We start from the raw sequence: 22,170 nt of genomic DNA on the forward strand, positions 1-22,170 counted from the left end.
GATTCTATAAACATCGGCTTGTCCCATTGATAGGCAAAACTTCCCCATCCCCCTGTCCTGATAACTTGTTATGCAGTATCATAATGATGTATCTCTCCCCACTGAGCCTGTTATTATAAAACTTACACACTGACAAACATAATGCTACAAACATCTAAATGGAATTAAGATGTGTGGCTCACTTCTGATCTCAGTGGACAGACATAGTGTAACAAATATCAAACACTCTCAAGTAGTAAAATGTTTGGGATGACTGATCCCCAAACCTTTTTTGAGGGATATCATACACAAGGGAAAGGCAAGAAAGGAAAGGAGATAACAAATGCAATCCATTTTAGAGATCTAAAATATGCTAAACACTTTCAAAGTACAGCAAAAAGATTATTTGTCTTGACTACTGTCAGCACATAAGTCATTCTAGGACTTAATTCAGAAAAACTTGGGTCAGTGAAGAAAACTGAGACAAGGGGAACACACTGAAAAGTTTTCTGCTTTCTCCATGTGAAATGAAATCTTGCTTCCATTGGTAAAATTGACATTGACCTCAGTAGAGGCCAGGATTTTGCCCTTAATTTTAAAAATATGAAAAAAGCAAGCTCTTCTATAGCCTCTAAAGGATCTCTGGCTTGTTCTGTCTAGGTACTCGGTGATGCCATCATAAAAATGGGTTGAGTCTACGTACTCAGCATTATCCTGCACCTATCAGTTCAATGTTTATTGTATTATGTCGTAGGACGTATTCTTATAACAACAACTACTACATTATGCAAGAATACCGTGTAATTGCAGTAATGAATCATTAAATACTTGTTACTTCAAAAACCACTCTGTATTGAACCACACTGATAATGCTGGATTTTTCTTGATATCTGCAGGTTCACCTTCATCTTATAGCATGAGAGCAGATTGTACATATTGTTTTTGCTTGCACAGCTATAAATGCTGTGGCTAGCCATAACGTCTAGAAGCATATATTTGACTGCTGAACTATTATGACATTAAATTGTTTTGAAAACAGGTCACAGTATTTCAGAGGTAGGAACAGTTACAAAGAAGTTCTTTAAAATATTCATGACTAAGGCAGAATATCACAGAAGTGAGCTGATAATGATACATTCATGTGATTATTTGCTAGGTTTGATGTCATATAATTCCATATTGTATGCATCCTACCAGTATCTAGCTGGCAAGCTTCCTAATATCCAATATCCTGGTAACTAGTTAGTATACTGGTGAAACAACAAACTCACTAGTGTGTGCTTAAACTATATGTTAAAAAAAGAATCAACTGACTCAAAAACTTGTGAAAAATATGACCAATGATGTCACATAATCCTTGGGTTCATTTGTAAACTTCCAGTGATAACAGATTTAAAATTGTGTTCTGCAAAGAGTTATCAGCGATCACAGTAGGTATAGCACAGCTCTTAGGAAAAGAAGTCTTGCATGTCAAATCTCACTCTCTATAAGCAACAGATGTGACCAGTCGAGTATCTGCTTGAGGCATTTGTAAATCTAATTCTCCTATTTGACTGTTACATAATGTTTAATATAATTTGAGTTTAAGAAGGATAAATCATACACCTACATAACTTTCTTATGTCAGTTTAACAACCAAACACGGATCAACTGTACCTGTTCCACCAAGTCCCTTAAACTCTTTGTAGGGTTCAGATCTAATCATTGCTCATTCTAGCAATGCACAAAAAGCACACTGAAGTCCATAAATAATTGTTGTTTGCCTGTAGCCACACTAACCCCTTTATCTATGCTGTTCTCAGCACCACCTTAGCCATGATTTGTGCACAACGAATCCATTCTGCTGCCTCTTCTATGTACACAGAACAGATAAACTGAAAATCTCTTTGTTCTCAAACTAAATAAGGTAGCATTTAAATCCTCCCAGAGTGGAATATAGCTTCCTAGTCAATCCATTGTACATGACAAATAATTGAAATGGTTTTATAAAATCTTTCCTTTCAGTGCCTACTATTATTTGTACATCTGATTAAATTTTTAACATATAGCAATTCTCCTGAATCTAACAATGTCAACCTTAAGATATCCTTATAAGACCTTCTGTAAATTTCCTTATTTGGACAAAATATCACTCAGTACAGAAGAAGACAAAGGTGCAGAATTTAATTATAAGTATTTGAAAAGCTCTTTTAGGATATTTACTAAAGAAGTCTTTTAAAACAGTGACCTTTTTTTGACCATGACAGATGAATCATTTCAAAAGACATCATTGTGTAATACAAATGAGTTGAAGAAAGACAATTAATATATCACAGTATTGCAGACTGGTTGAGATTGGAACGGACCTCTGGAGGGCATCTTGTCCAACCCCCTTGCTCAAGCAAAGCCACCTAGAGCCGGTTGCCCAGGACAGTATCTGGGCGGCTACTACATGTTACTAATTTGAAAAAGAGCTGCATATCTATTTTTGTATGTACAGCTATTTCTTTTTAGAGTGTCTGAAAGACTACATGGGTATTCAGTAATATTATTTGCTGACAGACTCCATACACACTCTGATGGTCTAGTGCCTAGGGAAAAGAGTTTCCACAATTCATTAATAATAGAGATTAAATTACAGGTGAAATGTCAATGTTTCAAGACGCAAAGCTGCAGCTGTAAGGTAAACGGTAATGTTTTAGATAATTTTCCCCCACAGCGATTTCTACCAAGACTGTCAGTGTCTGTACACTGAACATTCATCGAGTAAAAGCGTGCTGCAGACAGGGGTTTGTTCACACAGCTCTCACTTGTGCTGTGGAGCTAGATGTACTCAGCTTTGTTTTCTCTTTCCTGTGGTGCAGAGAATACAATACTCCGATCAAGAAATACTCCTGAAAGCATGAATATAGATCTCAGACTTTTTCAGCTTCTGCGGGTAGTCTCCTCAGACACCATAATCTAAAGTTATTCTCCCACGGTACTCAAAAAATACAAAAAGAGTGAGGGAGGAAAATTACAACTAGAAAATCTGAACTTAGAAGTGAATCCTCCTTGTACTGTGGCAGCTCTTGCTGGCACACAGAAATGTACATTTTATTACTTCTCCCAGCAGGAGCTGTAGTGAGTCAGATACAGCAGGTATAATTGTTACGACGACGCTCCTCGTCCCCACGCATACAGCTGGGAGGCAAAGCAGCTGGTTTAGCATTACTGAAGCATGGGAAGGGGCATTGCCTTACAGGTACTTTAGGAGCTAGCTTCTTAACAAAAATTACTCCATACGGACTCGTAACAAAGCAGCACGTACTGGGCTGGCCTGTTTAAGTCAATGCGAAGCTTTCGGAGGAGGCCCAGGAATAACAGTGCACTTAGCAGCCTGTTTTATAAAGGTGACTAGAAGCAGCATTCTGTTTACAACCTGAATGATGCAGCATCTCTTCTGCTGAATTCTTGAAGTTACAATTTAATTAAACAGATTTTGTTCCATTAAATTCTGTAAGAGGTATTCAGTGCTTCCTCCCCTGATGAAATATTATGTAATTCTAAGTGCAACTGCAGCTACAGTAATGACGCTCAATAGATGTTAGGACAACTCAGTCTAAACATCAGAAGGGAAGAGGCATGAGGCAGAAATCATTTTGCAACAATGAACAAGTGTTCAAAAAAACCCCACTGACAAAACCCAAGACAGACTACACTGCAATTTAGACCTGTGAAGCAGCAGGCCCAGACAAACTTTTCTGAGATTTGTAAGTGAAGGAGTAACCTTTTTGAAAATGTTGGGGGTTTCTTAGCACATGAGATAACATATGTAAGAAGTAGTAATCAGTTGTGTTTCCACAGTGCCTGCAGTATGATAAAATATAAAAGGACATAAAACTCTTCCTTCAAGAAGTCACAACCTAAGTAAGTGCCATAGGTAAGCAGGTTAAAGGGTGGAATGAAGAAGCAACCTGCAAAGAGATCGATTACCGATATTTGACACATATATTGGCATCATCTGTGTTTAGTTTGGCTGCCATATTTTTTAATGCTTCAATGAAGAAGAGAACTGTATATCTATTTTTGGAAGAATTCCTTCAAGGAATGGAAGACAAGAGCCTGACAGGCAGTATGGAGGGGAGACTTAGCGTGAGAAAAACCAGTGCAAGGAAGACAACTGATTTCATTGCATTTATGTAGTCTTGTCAATTGGAACAGTATACATGTGTGCATCCTTGCAGAACCAAGGCTAAGCTATAAAAGGGAAATTATTATTTATTTACACTTCAGCATGATGCTTCTGCCGTCAACTATGCTGAATCACTGTCCTTCTAATTGCCTTCATATGTTGGAAAGGATGAAGTAAGTATTTCTCCCTTCTAAGTTGTCAAGTAGAAAGGAATGTCTCAATCAGTCTTTTACCACAGTGAGAAGCGCTCATGTCTGTTTGTACGTTGCATGTGCTTCATGCAGCATAGCTGCTGGCCTCTCTCCTCCCCTGTTCCCCAAATCTGCAGCTGGTTCTCAAACCTTCAACCTCCTCGTGACCTAAGAGGTGAGGCCCATATATCATCTCATTTGGGGTGTGTGGTCCAGTCCTCGGCGCAGGAGGACTCCTGCTTTTGTGTCAGGGAGAAGTTACAGGGCAAAGGTGCACTGGAGAGCTGCTGACCTCCACTGTGGTGCCCGTGAACGCCTTGCTTCTGAGGGCAAACTTCCAGCTGCAGCACGAACCACTTGTGTCTTTTTCCCCCCTTCTACTTTGTTTTCATCATTTTTACCTCTTCACACTCTGTTTGGCATTTTTTCCTTCCCTACAACCTCTTGCCTGTATTTTCCATTCTTAATCCAATACATTTATGTCTGTGGAGGGGGATGCATTGGTTTGTATGCCTGGACAGACCACCCCAGAGCTGTACTTCAGCACTAAATTCAGATCATACTTCTATCACATCAGTGGGCAAGGACATGTTAAATGCTGCAAAGATCAGGAGGGACTCTGGTCACCCTTAACCTCTTGTACACCATAAACCATGAAACCTCATCTGGTAATTTCTGCACCAATCATAATTTTTGCTTGAACTACAAAGTCTTTAGAAAGGTCTGTGAATTTCAAGGCTCCAGCTTGTTTAGGAAAATTGGTCAACTGGTTAACAGCATTTCCATTAAAAATGAGTTAGTTATAAGCTAAATTTGTCCAATTTCAAGTTATAACTGTTGGATGTAATTGGGCCTTTTTCATCTCTTTTGGTAATCTTTCCTTCTTCTCCACTGGAAGTATTTGTAGGTCTTTGTCTCATTTTGGATAGCTATGCCTTTATGATAGGTTTGTCGAGATTTCTACCAGCATTTGGTTTCCTACAAAAACCCCTGCAAACCCATCTAATTGTCCATTTAAGATGACGCCTGAACAGATGAGCACATAAAAGAAGGAAAACAAGTAAAACACAACCAAAAGTGTATGTAAGTAGCGTGGAGGTACGCAGCTTACCAGACCACTCTTCATTTTCATAATGACTTTTTATCTTTGTAATGGAACTCAAGCTCAAAACCAATGTAGTGGAGCACTTCCATTCAGCCATAAACCCATGATAGCTCAATGAAAATGCAAAATCTCTAATGATGGTGTGTTTATATTTAGTTTTGCATCTCTTGAATATCAAGTAGAATTTCTGGTTTTGTGCCTGTGTTCTGCTTTTTTAAATTATCTCATGTGATAAGCATGCTCAGGAAAGCATGGATACCTCATAAAAGCATATTTTCTCCACCACAGCTACAGCCTCTAGCTAAGATTCTGTACTAAACACGGTCACACATCACAGCCCAGAAGACAGTAGTTCCAAGAGGCAGTTGAAAGCAGGCTGCTTTTCTTTCACATCCATCGAGTTGACTCAAAAATTTTTGTGTTCATATTGTTTTTTCATTAATAGCTACTTTTATCTTTGGTAGTTAAAAAAATGGGGAAGGGACTATTCTGGATGACTGAAGAGAACCAGACAAGACTGTCTTTCTAAATCGCAGTCCTTGCGGAGGACATTGACAACCTCAGAAAACCTGGCTGTGGAAGAACACCATGGATGCCACCTACACACACTGCAACTTCAAGGTTACAATAAACTTAGATTCTTCTTAAATGAGATTGTTTGAGCAAATGAATCACAAAGGCCCATTTTGTTATGGGCTTGATTAATCCTGGCAGAAGCAGAATTAGGCAATGTCACACCCGTGTTCACAGTGTATACTGTACATCATCTTCATTCTGTCTCTGAGAGCAAGCTGACAAAAGGTCGTCTTCTGTCAATGTCAAAAGGACAAGTTGATAGATGCCTGTGAGTATGCTGAGGTTGACATGGTTGAAAAGTACCTTTGAGAGGAAGGCATGTGATATATTATAGGGCTTACTGGAGTACCGAAAAGTCTGTATTTCATAAGTTATTTCCTGCAGCTACTGAATTTGGACAACTTGTAGAAAAAGCTGCTTTGTAACAACTACTCTATATTAATGAGCTATTTATATCTGACAGAATGTGGTCATTCAAGGTTGATAGCATTCTGACTATTTTTACATGATAAGCTTTCATTAGCCTGTGAGCAGTTACGTGTTTGCATCAGGAAAACTGTTGGTGTCTATTTTCAAAACCAAACAGCTGTATAATTTTTACAATTGTCATAACAATCCCTTTCCCTGAAGTAACACTGCATGGATGTTGCCACATGCAGTAGGGATGCTAACCTATTAAAAAGCTCAAACCTGTAAATGAAACTCAGTCTCATTTAACAACCTGAGATGAGACAGTTTTAATTTCAGAAGATGTGGAAGAAATATTATGACTGTTGGCTTTTACATTTTCATAGAGCGTATTTTATTTAAAAGTTTCCTTCTTTGGGGGGAGAGGGTTATGGAGGAAATTAGGTCAGTTTTACCAACGTGAAAAAAAAGATCCGAATCTTGATGCATTATTAAGCTGTCCTTAGGCAGCAGAAAAAAACAGCACAGGCCTGAAACATTGTTAAAATATAAATGAAGTGTGATCATCGTAAGGGTATACTATTTTAATTTAGGGTGGAATACTTTATGGAGGGTCCAGTTAAAATGCCAAAATATACCTTGCTCTGGCATTTTTTCATTTTTTTGTGCGGAAAAGAGTGGTGCCCACTCGGCTCTGACAGTATCTGTGTTGCTGTCTGAAAGCTGAACTAAGTTTTGGTCCCTGAGTTCTTGCCATACGAGGCTGTGCCTGGCCAAGAAACAACCCAACAGGGGTTACAGGCTGGGGCCAGAATCTCTTTCCTCCCTTCTGCACGAGCAGAAGAACATAGCAGATGTACCAGGAAACGCATGCTGTCACACCCTCTGCACATATTGGATGAGTCAGTTGAAACACTCCTGGTGTTGCTGTTAGGATACACAAGACCCCTGTGTGCCCCCTCTTCTTCCAATGTCGATTCTGTCTGGAAACATCACTCTGACACTGTAAAGTCAATAGGAAGTTACTTGGCACCCTCTTACGAATAATGAAAAATGGACTTTTATTTGCAAATAAAAATTACCTATATGAGGGACAATAAAAATATGATTGGGTCATTTAGTTTATCTCATGTCCCTTACACACTGTTCTATACTCTGCCCTAAGTCAATGGCAGCTATGATCTGGCATCTTTGAAGACAATGTTATGGGTGTCTCAGAAATTGTATGCTTTGCAATCGCTAAACCTTAGCAAAATTCTGTCTCTTTTGCTGCTTCTACTGCAATATACTTACTGGGATCAAAAGAAATAGCAACATGTGTGATTAGTTAATTCCCATAAGACTACTTGGAATTCATAGCTTATAATTTAAAACTCTCTCTTAGACCTCACTGCCAGTTACTTTTGAGTTCAAATATATGACAAGCATTAATAAACACTAATTTCCTCCACTTTATCAGTAAGTCTGTATGTGCTGTTGGGGCTGCCGTATGCAATAGCCAGATTCCAAACTTCAACAGATTTGGCAAAACCTTGCCAAAACTAGCACCTAGACGAAACACGACATAACCCGAGCCTGTCATGCAAGTTCATCTCAAGTGTCCCTATCACGCTGAGAAGGCAGGGAGAAGGAGGGAAACTGCTGATGTTTCTTGCCTTAAATACCAACAAAAAATGTAGCTAAAATGGAGTTTTATAACAGTTTTACAATTTCTTTTCTTTTCTGAAGGCACAATTAGAAAACGGAGATTGAGCAGCATTTCTCAGGAGTCTCATCAGTGACAACAGTTAAGCAGAAGCAGGGGGATACTGAGGCTCCATCAAGGCAGAATAGTGGTGCAGCAGCTTCCAACAACCTGTCAGCGTAAATATTCCTCGGTAGTTCACCTTGCTGCCGATTTCTCTCAAGAGGAAGAAGCAGGCTTGAGATGAACTGCAGCAGAAGCTGTTCTGTTTATTCCTAAGAGTTTTATGTCATCAAATATGATACTGCAACAATAAACTAAAATGATAATGTGAGGAAAACAAAAAAGATGCTGAGATGCACCACCCGTGTTCCACTGGAGTCACCTGCAGCACACACAACTGCAGCCACGTGCAGAACTAAGAACATCACCTGAGCACCACTCATCAGCAAGTTTTAGTAAATATGGTACAGCTATCCAGATAAACTGTAACATGAAAAGATATGTCATTGCTCGGATTTTATACATTGCAGGACTTTTGCAGCACTAAAATATTTATCCTTTGTGAAAGGCATAATTACGCAAGCAGAGCACAAATGTGAGTAGATACATAGCCATCAGCCAACTCTGAAAATTGATCTTTAATCAAAAGCAATGGGAGAAACACTGATTAAAGACCAGTGATAGGGTCTGGCCCCAGATTCTGGGGTACTACATCTGCGAAATCAATGTATTTAGCTCTAGGCAGCTAAAAAAAAAGTGACAACAGCAGCTGTTTTGAATCTCCTGCAGTGAAGTCATGGAAGTCGTAGGGGCTTAGTAATTGCACAGAGACTTAATAATGCCTTCTCTCAGATAATGCTTGGGCAGCTTGGTAAATTCGTATAATTGCCATTAATGAAGGCCATCTGCTGAGTGACAAGGTAATCATTCCAAAAGTTCTCATTCATGCCGTCCAGGGCTTGCGAGCAACAGAGTAGTGCTTCAATCACTTATGGCAAAGTGGTAAATGAAACTTCATTGTTTTTCAAAATTTGCATAATTTCTGGTTACATTCACCCTAAAAAATAGCACATATTTTAACACAGTAGGGTAATTTTATATAAAAAAATATTTTCTCTGTTTACTGCTAACTTAAGCTTTTCTGCTGAACTTTCTCAATGCCTAATGCAGCATGGTGGCAAGACAAAAAGCAGGCAGCCCATCGTTTGAAATGTTTTTTTTTCTGCCCTAATTTACATACATTAAAAATCCTTCTCTCAACTCATCATTATAGATACAGTACTTGTAACTAGGAGAGGGAAAGCAAAACTCTGTAAAACATGAAAACATTACTACTTTGCCATACTGTCATCTTTGAATCTAAGTAATGCCCTTTCCAAACAGTGATGGAGGTACTCATTTAGTGGAAATTATTATCATTATTTTATGTGGCTTTTCATTGCTGGGACCATGGTACTGGAAAAGGGATGGAAAGGAACAACAAAAGGTTCTTGCAAATGCTACATAGCCCCAGATTTCAGGTAAGCGGGACTGGTTCAGCTGGCATAATAATCCATCCCAGTATCTAAAAAAAGATAAAATGCTGAAACTTTACAATTAGCATCCAGGAATGCAAATTTTAATGAAAAGGTACAAACCAATCCATGCATAAGAATGTGAAAATTTGAATGAATTTGGTCAATTTGCACAATTCCATATTTGCTACAGCATGAGTGCTACTGCTAAATTAATAGTGCAGTAATTCTCAATAAGCTATCTGGGATACCAGAACAAGGTATAATTAGGTATCAGATTAGCCTATGGAGAACTTTACTTCCTAGCCAGTCTAGCAGGGTATCATGCTAATACAACTATACTGCTTTTATGACCTGAGTTACAAATCTGAGCTGATAAATCTTTCTCACTTTACTCATATGAGTTGTCCTATTGCCCTTTGTTTACCAATTGCCTTATTAGTAAGTCCAACATAACCACTTTTGCTTAATCCTGACCAACACCTCTGTTTGCATAGGTAAATGTGACAGTAGGGGACTTCAGATGCCAGGCTTCCTACTGAGCCTTAATCACACTTCTGTGCTCTGAATTATAGCAGTAAGTCTTCTTGATATTTTTTTTTCCCCCAAAGTTGCATCTTGTAATTTAAAAACTTCAAAAGCTGGGCTCACTCTGTGGAGATGAGAGACTGACTGGAATTGTATTTCTCCTCCTGTAACAAATATGCAGCTCCCAGTGAAAAGAAAGAGTAACACAAGGCAGGATTTGAACTCTGGGGCTGCCCTCGGTACCAACCAACAGAGTTTGGCCTGGTGAACCTGTATTTTTACAGCAATGAGATTCATCAGGCAGAAAACAATGGAACACTGCTTTCAGAGGCTGTGTCTGGGAGGTGGAGGAACAGCATTATATTGCAAACTGAACAAATTTGAGATTCTTGAAACACGGTGAAACCAGGACTTTAAATGACTCCTACATTAAAATCCTAAATTAATAATTTTAATAAAAGAATTAATGAGAAGTTTCACCTGAGTCTAGCTAATACCCAGATTGTTACATTTAGTACAGCCTTTAAAATGGAGTACACCACTGTACTAGGATATCTGAAGAGGACAGCTAAGGGTTCCAGCCGACCTCCTGCTGTCACACACTGCATCACAGTAAAGTAATGAGCCCAGTATCACCAGACCCAGCTTTCACCACCCACCAGCCTTCTTCCGCTTCCCTAATATTTGCAAAGACATATATGAGGGTTAATAACGAAAAGCGCAGGTAGGCAGCTTGAGGAAATGACCAGATAATAACACATTGCATATTAGCAGCTCTGGGATTCCAGGCGCTCAGACTGCTAAGGCATGAAAATGGAAATTATTAAAGGAAATAATTCCAATATACTGACTAGGCTTGTTGAACCATCCTATCTAGCATATAGTGAAACTATATCTCTAAAGTAACTGGGGGGCATCCAGACCTCATCAGAAATGGGTCAGTGTTCTGCCACTGCCATTTTTTTTTTGCCTGTAAGTCACAAGTGGTCTTTAAATATCCAGGATGCTCTGTGCCCAAGATAATTTTATAGTAAGTTTAAAAGTTTTAAACTACTGGAGCAGAAACTGAACTACTTTCAAAGACAACATGGTGTTCCACAGATTAAACACACATTTCATACAAAACACACAACAGCAGAGTATTTTGTGTTGACTGCTCCTCCTTTAAGAAACGATTGTCAGTGACCCAGTCCTGCAAAAGTGCTCTTCTGTGATGACCTGATATTTTGGTGGGAGTCATAAGATAACAGAATGAAATAATGGTTATTTTTCTGTGTCTAGTTACCACACCACATTTTTATAAAGACTTTCTGATCTGATTACTTTTGGCATTGATAAATGTTTCACTGTAGGTATTTACCAGTCAGATTTTCTTTTAAATAATATCCACAGAAAAAACCATTAGATTTAATCCTGAAAGAGAAAATGGAGTAGCCAAGGAAGGCTGGGAGGAAAGCAAGATACACCGGAATTTTACATATTTCACATACAGAAATAGAAACCTGAGAATCAACCTGAAAGAAAACTTCCGCTCATCAGGAGATGCATGGGTTTATCAAGCTGTATTGTTACTCTCCTGGCGTTTCAGTACTGATTACCAGATGTTAACAGTAAATGAAATTCCCATAATCTGCTAAGGCATGCCACGTTTTCTTGTTGATTCACTGCGTTTTGCTCAACTGTTTATTCTATCTTCTGTGCCTACAGCTCAAAGGTTTCTTGTCAGACTGGAAGTTCATCTTATCTTACAGTTCTGATAACTTCCTTTTTACTGACTTAGAACAATCAAAGTCACCGTATCAATTCAGGTTACCTAGTTGCATGTGAACGTACCTTCTCAGTAGTTCAGTTATGCATTCATTTTTTTGCAGCCTTGCCCTTCATCTATTCCAGTAACCCCCTGGGAATCAGAAGACTATAACATAACAGCAGCTTTGAATAAACAGCAAACACACATGGAAGGGTAAAGGACTTAATGGTATAATGGACAAGACTCATGCATCTTTTGCCAGGTGACAAGGCTATAGAAAGCTAATGAATCTTCATGTAGCTAGGGAGCTTTTGAAACAAGTAATTTTAAAACACAATTAATTTTTTTTTTCCAAAACTCAATTTTAATGTGACCAGACTTCGGTTAACTTGTTTTCTGGTCTAGGGGTCTTCAGGTGAAAAGGAAATACTGAGGCCATTATATACTTCAATTACCTCCATTATTTTCAGAGCTAATACGTATTCTTGCTTAGTGCCAGACAGAATATTTCAGTTGGTGGTACTTATATTTAGCTAAGTGAGAACCATTAATCACCATTTCCTGACACAGCATCCTAGAAAAATGCCGAAGGACTTCTACTTAAATTTCATTCAGTCAGTCACTTTAAAAAGGTTTTATTTCTATGGGATATTAGTGTGGGGATTTGAACTAGTGGGTTGATTTACTAAGTAAGTTCCCATAAATACAATTCATTACAGCCATTTAATAGATTCCTACACATTAGATTGGAATGTATGTCATCTAATGAAATAACTCATACTTTTAAAGGCTAATTGATCATAAAAGTGACCTCCTCCTTCTGTAGTTAAAGAATTCCTACTCATAGAAGGGACAAGTCATATTTGATCAACACTGTGTGGATTATACTTATCTTTGATTCTTTCACCTGCACTCAGCCCAATACTGAGTTTCTCTGGGACATATTTTAACAATCAAACTCACTGGATAGTTAAGTGTCCATAATTTCTTACTGGAAAAGAAAATGTTTATTTCCAAAGCTCCTCCATTATGGAGTTTATAGGACTACAGGAGTCAGCCTTAACCTCTTTTACTAGATCTTCTGATGAAAGAAAGCTAGGCTCAGATCTTGCATTACACGATGAACACACCACACTGCAGATCTGAATCTTTGCATACGTATAATAAGCAGCCTCTTCCAGAATTTGCATACTAATACAAAGCCTGCCGCTGCTCCTCATCCCATTTCGATTACTCCTACCTACTGCTCACACCCAGTCTGCTTCACCGTGTTCTCCAGGAAGGCTCTTGTCTTCCAAGCAACTCCCACTTTTCTCGTTACTTCCAACTGACTGTCATGCCGTCACTTGTAAGGTCAACATCTTTTCTCCTCTAGTCTATGTGAGTGCTAATAGAGGAATTAAAAGCTAGTCGCCACACTCTCATGTCTTGCACTTGGGATAAGAGAGGATAAACAACAGGAGGAAGCATCTGCAGGGAGATTTTTGTCTAGCCTTGGCTATCTCAAGCTCAAATACACTCAGAAAAAAACTGTGCTGGTTCAATAAAGTAGCTATCAGTCTTTCACAAACTCCAGTGTACATGAAGGACATGCAAGAAGGGCATCCCTGATTAACGGCAAGACCCAACCCAGATATCCTCCAAGCCCTTGCTGCAGTGCTTGGAGATGTATAACAATGTAATGTGACCAAAATATCCCATGATTTTCTAATTAGTTTTTTTAAGAAATGGAAGAAATTATTTTCTGCAGTTTTACAACAACTCCTCAACTGCTGGAAAAAAAGAGAGTTACAGTCTAAATATTTGCCAAGCGCTTAATGTAAGTAACTGAAAAGAGGAGCCACATGCTGAACAACCTTAAGTACTAGCAATGTATCTATGTCAATTCTCCCACTCTCCCTAAATGAAAAAATTTGTTACTGAGACTTTTATATTTGAAGATTTCTTCTAAGAAAAGATTTACATACATAGTGGTGAATGGCATTAATAATTTTTTGGAATGTAGAAATTCTGTTCTCTGATAGTGATACATTAGATAGATAGGTTATAATATATATATAAAATATATTAAATATTTTAAAAGAAATAAATGTTTTTGTTTATGAAGTTGATAGAACTGATCTAACTGCTCATTTATCATCACTCAATTCTTGTGTAACAACTAGCTCCAGGGTTCTTAAAATGGCTATTATTTGGTTGTAAGAATCTAACAGTAATTAGATAGTCTGTCATGTGCAGGAAGTCTTTACACAACACTCTATAAAGACCTTTTGTGCCACAGAGATGATTTTTTCAAAATCTACTTTCAGTTCACTGAATTGAGAGTGCATTTGTCTAAGCCATTTTCCTACTTCCTTGACTCTGTACCTGTTTCAACAAGCTTTGTGTTTGCATTTGCTAAGACTGTTTTGCACAGATGAATATAAATTTGGTAAGATTTCACTGATGAAGCTGCAAAGACTGAAAGTTGCCTTTAACAATTGGAGTACCAGGCTCTGCTATCTGAAAAAATACACTCAACCCCACAACTTTTCAATGCTCTGTGCTCAATTAAAGAAGCATTTAGTTGGTTAAATGAAAGCGCTAGTCAGAATATCAGCTTTTCAGGGTACATAGTGCCATTATTTATTGTCATGGAACACTATTTCCTTCAAAAAGCCTCAAAAACTGCCATTTAATTAAGTGGAAGCCTCTCTGTGTTTCTCACATTGAAGAATATATTCCATAAAACAAAGAGCGTGTTGCATTTTGCTTATTAAACTAATGTCTGGTCCTCTCTTTCTTCCTTCCAGCCACCCAGCAGTCCACTCAATCAATGCGCTGCTGTTGCCTAGCTATCAGGAGTTCAATTCTGCTACCATTGAGGGAACATTAGATTCCCCATTGATTTCAGCGAGGGAGGATTAGTTCCAGGCACTAAACAGATAAACTGAAACAGAAGTTCTTACAGATTTTCTGCTGAAAAGATGTTGCCTTCATTAGGGCATTTAGAGCTGCTTCTGTCTGGTAGGCTAACAGCACTTAGTCTAGTAGGTAAGAAGTCTGACACAATGTTGTATTAACTCATGGTTTTTGTCTAAGAAACTTCTAACAGAAGTACTTGTAATTTAACTAACTGCTTTACAGATACTGCTTGTATGCATGTAGGAAGTGGGGTGCTTCTTCTCTAGCTTGACTAGAAGAAAACTATCATCATTTATGTACTGCTGGGCAGAGCTTAGGAAGGCCCTGACCATGGCTGGCAGGGATGTGATCACAGTTCTAGCAATCTGACAAGGATTTCTGACACGTGGAGCAAGGCCCACTGGGACCCAAACACTGACTTCAATGGCAAGACTCCTGTCGGCTTCAGTTAACTTCAGTGCTTGCACCATTTGTCTCTCACAGCATTCTGATTTTATCAGCACATCCCTATCACACACCTGAGCTCAAAGGAGAGGCATTTGAGCTTGCACTGACCCAACCTGGCATGTCCCCATATCCCAGCACAGTGCTGTACAGGTTAGCACAGACCCTGAAACAGCATGAGCAGAATACTAAAGTACTAATTAATCACCCCTTCTCCCTAGCAAGGCTAATTGCCTCAGGCTTGATGCCTTGCTGACGCAAATGTTCTGTCTGCTTTTCAGTAACTTCAGCATTCTGCACAGTAGCAGGCAGCTACAGACACATCTCACATCCATCACCCTTCATACAAGGTACTCCTGCTTCTCCAGCACTGGAAGGCAGATAGACTTTTCTTTTCAGGACAGGGATGTTGTTCTGAGAAATAACTAAAAATCTCAATTTCATACCTCTCTGATAGCTGTACAAAACTCACTCTGCAGCACCTTCTTTAGGGACTGTAGTTTGTGTACTGGTACTTCTCCAGATTCTTGCAGTTTCTCCAATAACTCAATTGCTCTTGCAACATCTGAGTGGGGAAAAAAAAGGAATACAGGTCAGTATAAACAGTGACTAATAAGTGACCAGAAGGGGCACACTGATACTGATTTAAGTTTTAAATCAGTTTTACCGACACATACTGTATGAATCTTGTGTTATACCAGCCTCAGCTAGGCAACAACACTGCCAAATCCCAAAGAGATCCAAATCCCAAAGTATGAACAAACCGCGCATGTACACATACAACAGACACGCACACAAGAGGTTCCATCTTAGTTGCAAACATTCTTTGGAGCAAAGCTGCCAGTTCAAAGTGGCTAATCCGTATTAGCAGACCTAAATTATTTCTTACTTTCTACATAAGAGAAAGTAGCACAGGAACAGTATGGGGCCTACTTTCAGAAAGTCTGAAAGAATGAAGCTGAGTCCTTACCTAAAGCACCCTCAGGATGACGACACCTAAGAAAAATATTTGACCTTTTTTTCTCATAAATCTAAATATCAACTACTGATAAAGAAAGTTTTCTAGAGACAAGTAAAGCCTGCTAGGGAAGAATGGGAAGTCTGCTAGAGAAGAGTAAATGTGTAAGGCTCTTGTCTAGGTCTCTTGATCTGCCACACAAAACCCGTATGACCCACAGAAATACATGGAATAATATTTTTGGTGGCCTGAATTCTCCTTAAGCAACTGTGTTTTGTCAAGGGAAAGATGGAAGGGTCTCTGAAGAGCAGTCCAGAGGGCTTAAGTGAGTAACCATATTGAGTGGTGAGCAGCAATCTGGTCCAGTTGAACAGTGCCCACTCCCTCACTCTCATAACACTTTTCCTCTTTAACACTAGTTCCTAATTTACACAGTTATTACTAAGATACGTACAAAACCCAAACCCCAACCCATGAGATGCCCAACAGTCCTTTATGGCTGGGGACACAGGGGCACAAGAAATAATGGCTGGTCTCATGGAGGCTAGCCTAGTCAAGCAAGGGACACGCTGACTTACACGCAGGAGCAAACAGTGACACACATCCTGGTCAGTCTTCAGGATGATAGAGCTTAAACAGAGGGGTTTCTCCTGTGTCATTTAATGCTACCTTGCAGCTTTTCCTTTAAATTTGCTGGTATGGTTGAACCTGGCAATGCTGTTGTTTTGACGGTGTGGTCATTCTCACATCTTCTAGCATTTTTTGCATTGCTACCAGAGCCACTACTGGCCAGTTATACCACTCTCCTAAATATAGGTCTGTATCCTAGTGATGAAATGAATGCATAGTACTAAATGATAAAACAGTATTTGAGGCATTTTAATTCTGCACTTTAACTGCACAAAAAATAAATATACACCCTCCCCCAACCACACAACTCCAAAATGACTACAATGGCTAGAAGCAACCTTATATAATTCTCCTTTCCGATGACAAAGATTGTACTGTTTGTGACTGGGAGATTATGCTAATTGAAACCGTTCTTACAATCCTTGGCTTGTAGCTGAGCCATACTGACTAGATGTCTTATACAACAAAGACATGAGAAGTCTTCTGGAAATAGAAAAGAGATGACAGTAGATGAGCTGCAATAGGAATAAAATCATAATCATATATTTGTATTTATAAGAAAATAATTATTATCCAGCTGCTTCAGCGTTAGCAAAAGAGAAGATGACATCTCAAAAAATTTACAATTTAATTAAAAGAAGCCAGCAACTGGTCAGTGTGGCAAGTTGTGCCATAGTACATTAACACCCAAATAATTCTCAAGCTTTTTTTATAGGCATCTGCCAAAAGACAGCTCTAAGTATGAGAGGAAGCATGGCAGAAAGCACGCAGTGTTTCTTTCAGAAGGATACTTCCACTTAACTGGGCTGTAGTTTGCATCACAGAGCAGTCTTGGAGCTCGTGAACTTTCAGATGAAACTAACCCTAACCCCATCTGCAAAGACTGCGCCTGTGCTTTTGCCCTAAGCAGTGCTTCAACTGCTAGCGGGCATCCAGTCTGTGGTACTAGATCACGGCTAGTCTGAAATAATCTCTCTGCACAATGCACACAATGTGGGCCTGAGGTCCTCAGCACCACCTCTTTTGCTTTCCTGATCTGCCCCTGTTTCTCCACTCCACACTATCTGCTGGTAGAGACACAGCCAGTACCATTCGAAAGGGACCATCTGAGAGACAGAGACCTTGGTGTGATGGGAAAGAGAAGGTCTGGATTAACGAAGCAGGTTTGTGAGCTGCATGTACAGAGACAGCAGTTGAAGCTGTATTTGCAAATAAAAAGGGAAGAGATGATGTGGAGGTGTACCAAGAAATATCCCTCTAAAGCACTTACTGAAGTGATGATCAGGAAGCTAAGAGGAGATCTGGGAAGTAAGGCAGCCACGGAAAACCAAGAAAAAAATGAGATTCTAGAAAGAAGAATATGACTGATGGCAGCTAATACATCAAAGAGGATGGTTTTGAGATTTAAGAAGAGGTAAGTACACTCTTTAGCAAGAACCCTTTCAATGGAGTGCAAAAGAATGGCAATGCATTAAATAAAATATGATGCAACAGACAAACTCAATTTTTAATGTTCTCAGTAATAATAATGTCACAATGATTTTCTAACAAAACTATCAAATAATTTACCTTGGAATTTTTCTTTTAGTCTGTATCTGCCACCCAAGACTTGCAGTTAGCTACATACTAAACTCATACTCCCCAGTTATTAGTACCAGTTGGTGCAAACTGGTATGTCAGACAGCACAAAGCAATTAGATGAATTATTTTGAAGAAGCTTCAACAGCCCACCACAATAGATCAGATAAGGCCTCTGAAATTCATGTGATATGCAACAGCTATTCAGGTATTCTAAATCAGACTGGGGTCTTTTCCAGTGCCAGTTCAGGTAAGTTTTGAACTGTCTTTCCCTCTCACCAGCTATACTTGTAGAAGGTCAGTGCCACAGATGACAGATTGCTTGTTATTTTGCAGTTGCTTAGAAGTTTCATCACCACACCTAGAAATTCTGTGAATCACTCTACATTTTCTATGGTCCTGAACTAAATTATATTCAATGAAAAACTTGTACTGATTGAGAAATCTGTTCTGATCCAAAAGGAAACGTAAATGGCTTTAAGGTACATTAATCAATATAAAAGTTAAGTACAGGTCTAAATATTTCCCTAGGGCATGGACCAGACTCTAGATGATAATTATCACTTCTAAAGTGACAAATGGTACAACACAAATGATAAATTCATATTCTGGTTGAAAAGTCTGGCATGGGTGTTTAGTATGTAGTCTCATAAGCAAAACTGGGTGCTCAGTTGTCGTTTGCCAATACTAGATTACTTAACTTTGTGATCAAGAAGTGGTTGGGGGTAAAGCAAAAGCAGAATATCCCCAGAACATTCTAATTTTCCACACTTCCAAATTCATCCAACATGCTAAAATACATGAATGCTGTTGCCCAAGTTCTTGCTTTGATTTATTATTCACCTATCATATCTGTTAATAACAAGTGGTCTTCTTTCTCCTGTCACAATTAGGCCCATAGCTTGCTCAATTTGGCAATGACTTGTGGGATATTGCTCACGGTAGAGACAATATAGAATAATAAAGAGCTTCATGGGACAAAATTACAGAATGTAAATGAGGTATGTGTTCAGGGCCAAAGCTGTTTGTCACCAGTTGATGCTTTGTCAGGAGCAAAATATCACAGCTGGTTCAAACCCGAAGATTTTGAGTAGACTAAAAATGTATAAATATGAGTGTATAAAATATGACCTCAGGAAATAGGCTGTATTTCCTTCCATTAATAACTCTGAAGGGGAGACTTGAATGAACAATTCCTTTAGGACAGGTTAAAAAGTGAAATTTATCAGTGCACGAGAACTTAAGTGATGCAGACTCCTTTTTGCTGACGGTTCACTCAAGGTGAGTTCCAGCTAAAACTGAAGTAAGTGGTTGCTCAGAGAAGTGATATGACTGGCAACGAGGAAGATTTCAAAGTTACATTGAAAAAAAAGCATATAGCAGGGAATCCATCCCTGTTGAAGTCAATTAGAGTATCATCATATATTTGAGAAGGACTGGTATTCCTCTGCTGGGATAATTTTCTTGTCCACAATACTCCTTTGATTACAAATCTAACTAGCTTTTCTTGTAAACGTTATCACCAAGGAATTGTTCTTAAATACCATTTTCTTACATACTTGTGGAAAGTGCAGATTGATGAAAAGAGTGTGTGTGAGTATTTATATAAATATATGTCAAAAAACCTCCTGGAATTATGTTAAAAACAGTTAAGTTCTATTTAAATAAAATATCCTTGCTTTTTATTTCTGATTTGTCCTTCCTTTAAGCAAAGATATTTTTTAAACACAACTTCTGAAAAGGATTGTTTTGCCTACTCTCAAACATTTTCCAAAATATGAACTCCATTACACTAACATTAAACTCATGCTAATGTCATTGAAATCTATCTTCATTTCCCACATTCATACCCCACAGAAATCGGTGGAAATTTTGAGTAACAATGTGGGTAGAATTATTCCTCTGTATTCTATGATGCATACACTTTAAAAGGAATATGCACTTATTTCCCCCCCCTTATTATATCCAACTTTAACCACACCTTTCCTTTTTTACCATTTTTTTTCTGATTTCCTCATACATATGCACAATTCCTTTCTCTCCCATTCTGTTTAACATTTACTTCCCTCTTTGTCTTCTCATCATCATGCTTGCCTACAGCCTTTCAGGAAATAATAGTGTTTCAGTGTGGTGGGTCACGTTATCAGTGAAACACAGGGAAGGCAGGGGGGCTGCGGGTGGGTGGAACACATTTTACCAAGTGTACTCATCAAAAGAAAATCATGACTCTCAGAAAAAAAATATCTCATTTCAAGTGTTCTTTCTGTACTTTCATTTGAATGAAATTTCATTTGCATTGCTAGTAGGACACAAGCAGGAGGTTACCAAACAAACCCTAAGAAAGAGAGGCATCACTAGAACATAGAACTAGCAAGATACCATACTGTAATACAAGTGGAACATTCCCATGCTATACTAAACAAAGTTGAATCATGTATACGTAACCATATAGCATAGTGCAGTTGAGAAAAAGGTCATCTGGCTTAGTTATCACTTTGTTCTGTTATATGTTGTTTTTACTTGCTGATTTTTGTTCAAATAGCTAGCAATGCACAACGCAGACTGATCTGTTTAATTTGCTGGATGTTTTGAAAATTAAACGCTATTTCCAATACTTTGCAATTCAGCTTTTACAATTCGAAAGCAAATTAGGAATCCACAGAAAGAATCCTGGCTCATCTGAACTTGGTGCTCTTTTACATTACTGTTAAAATTGGGTAGACCAGGCTCCAGCATTCTGTGAAACCTGTCCAGTCTGGGGTTTCACTCTGGTAGATTTTGTGCAGGGTTTATGTTTGTTTCAGTTTAGTCAGATAGGTCGAAAATTATTAGGAAAAATGTAGCAAGTTATTTTAGCATGCTAAATGCGTCCCATTTAATACCAGAGTGACTCTTGAAAAAGAACATACATGTGTGCTTTCTACTGCAAAATGTGAAAACTGTTGTATATCTACCACTGTCTAACCTTCCTCTCTTGTGCTAGTCTATGAGCTGGTCTGCAGTCCTTAACATAAATATATTATCCTCTGACTTAAAAGACTATTATGCAGTTCAATAGTAGCTACAACACTGTGTAATACTAGCTTGGGTTCAAACAGTAATTACTCAGAAACATAGTGTTTCTTTACTCTGAAAACTACTCTAGAATAATGTTGTTGGGTTGTTCCCAAAGCCAAAATACAGTGATCATTTGTTTATTAACAAGATGTTAGAGAACAGGTTTCTCATCTTCCTGAGGTCCTTCTATGCCTCATTCCTGTTAATTCTGGAGACCTTCACCGCATTAGTATGCCAGTTACTAGGAACAGTAAATGTGCTGCATAAACACAACCCTTTGGTACCTCAAAGAGGTGGAACATCACTACAAATTGACAGCAAGGATACTCAGTAAGTCTCTAAAATATTCACTACCTTCACCATGGCATTACAGAATAATAATCCTGGCAGTTTTCAAGCTCTGTTCTGCCGCGCTTGAAGACCTTTAATCAGGCTGAAGGTGAAGAATTTGTATGACATAACTGGCCCTTATAATTGTCAGTAGTTTCTCATTTCTCCAGTACTTTCGTTGAGGTTTATTTATTCCTTTAAGCTCATGAGAATACATTCCAGAATTCTTAATGTTATTCTGTCAACTTTTGATCATAATTCCCAAAGCCTACATGGGATGCTTTATTATATTTAGCAATCTTCTCCAAACACTATCAAATGACAGCAGGTAATCAATGGTTGAGCAATCAGAATTCCGTGGTGATTAGCAAAGTTCAT

The 22,170-nt window shown here is 38.6% G+C and overlaps 1 protein-coding gene across 1 annotated transcript in view; it reads right to left on the reverse strand.

Annotated features, from left to right (window-relative positions):
- Positions 1–22,170, reverse strand: part of LIN7A (lin-7 homolog A (C. elegans)) — a 96,185-nt gene that overhangs the window by 13,589 nt on the left and 60,426 nt on the right. The window contains exon 2 of the mRNA XM_010561970.1: positions 15,686–15,804. Within this exon, the coding sequence (XP_010560272.1) occupies positions 15,686–15,804 (119 nt within the window). The remainder of the gene's footprint in view (positions 1–15,685; positions 15,805–22,170) is intronic.

This window comes from Haliaeetus leucocephalus, unplaced genomic scaffold (assembly GCF_000737465.1).
Source record: "Haliaeetus leucocephalus isolate CR32 unplaced genomic scaffold, Haliaeetus_leucocephalus-4.0 Scaffold151, whole genome shotgun sequence".
Classification (NCBI taxonomy): domain Eukaryota; kingdom Metazoa; phylum Chordata; class Aves; order Accipitriformes; family Accipitridae; genus Haliaeetus; species Haliaeetus leucocephalus.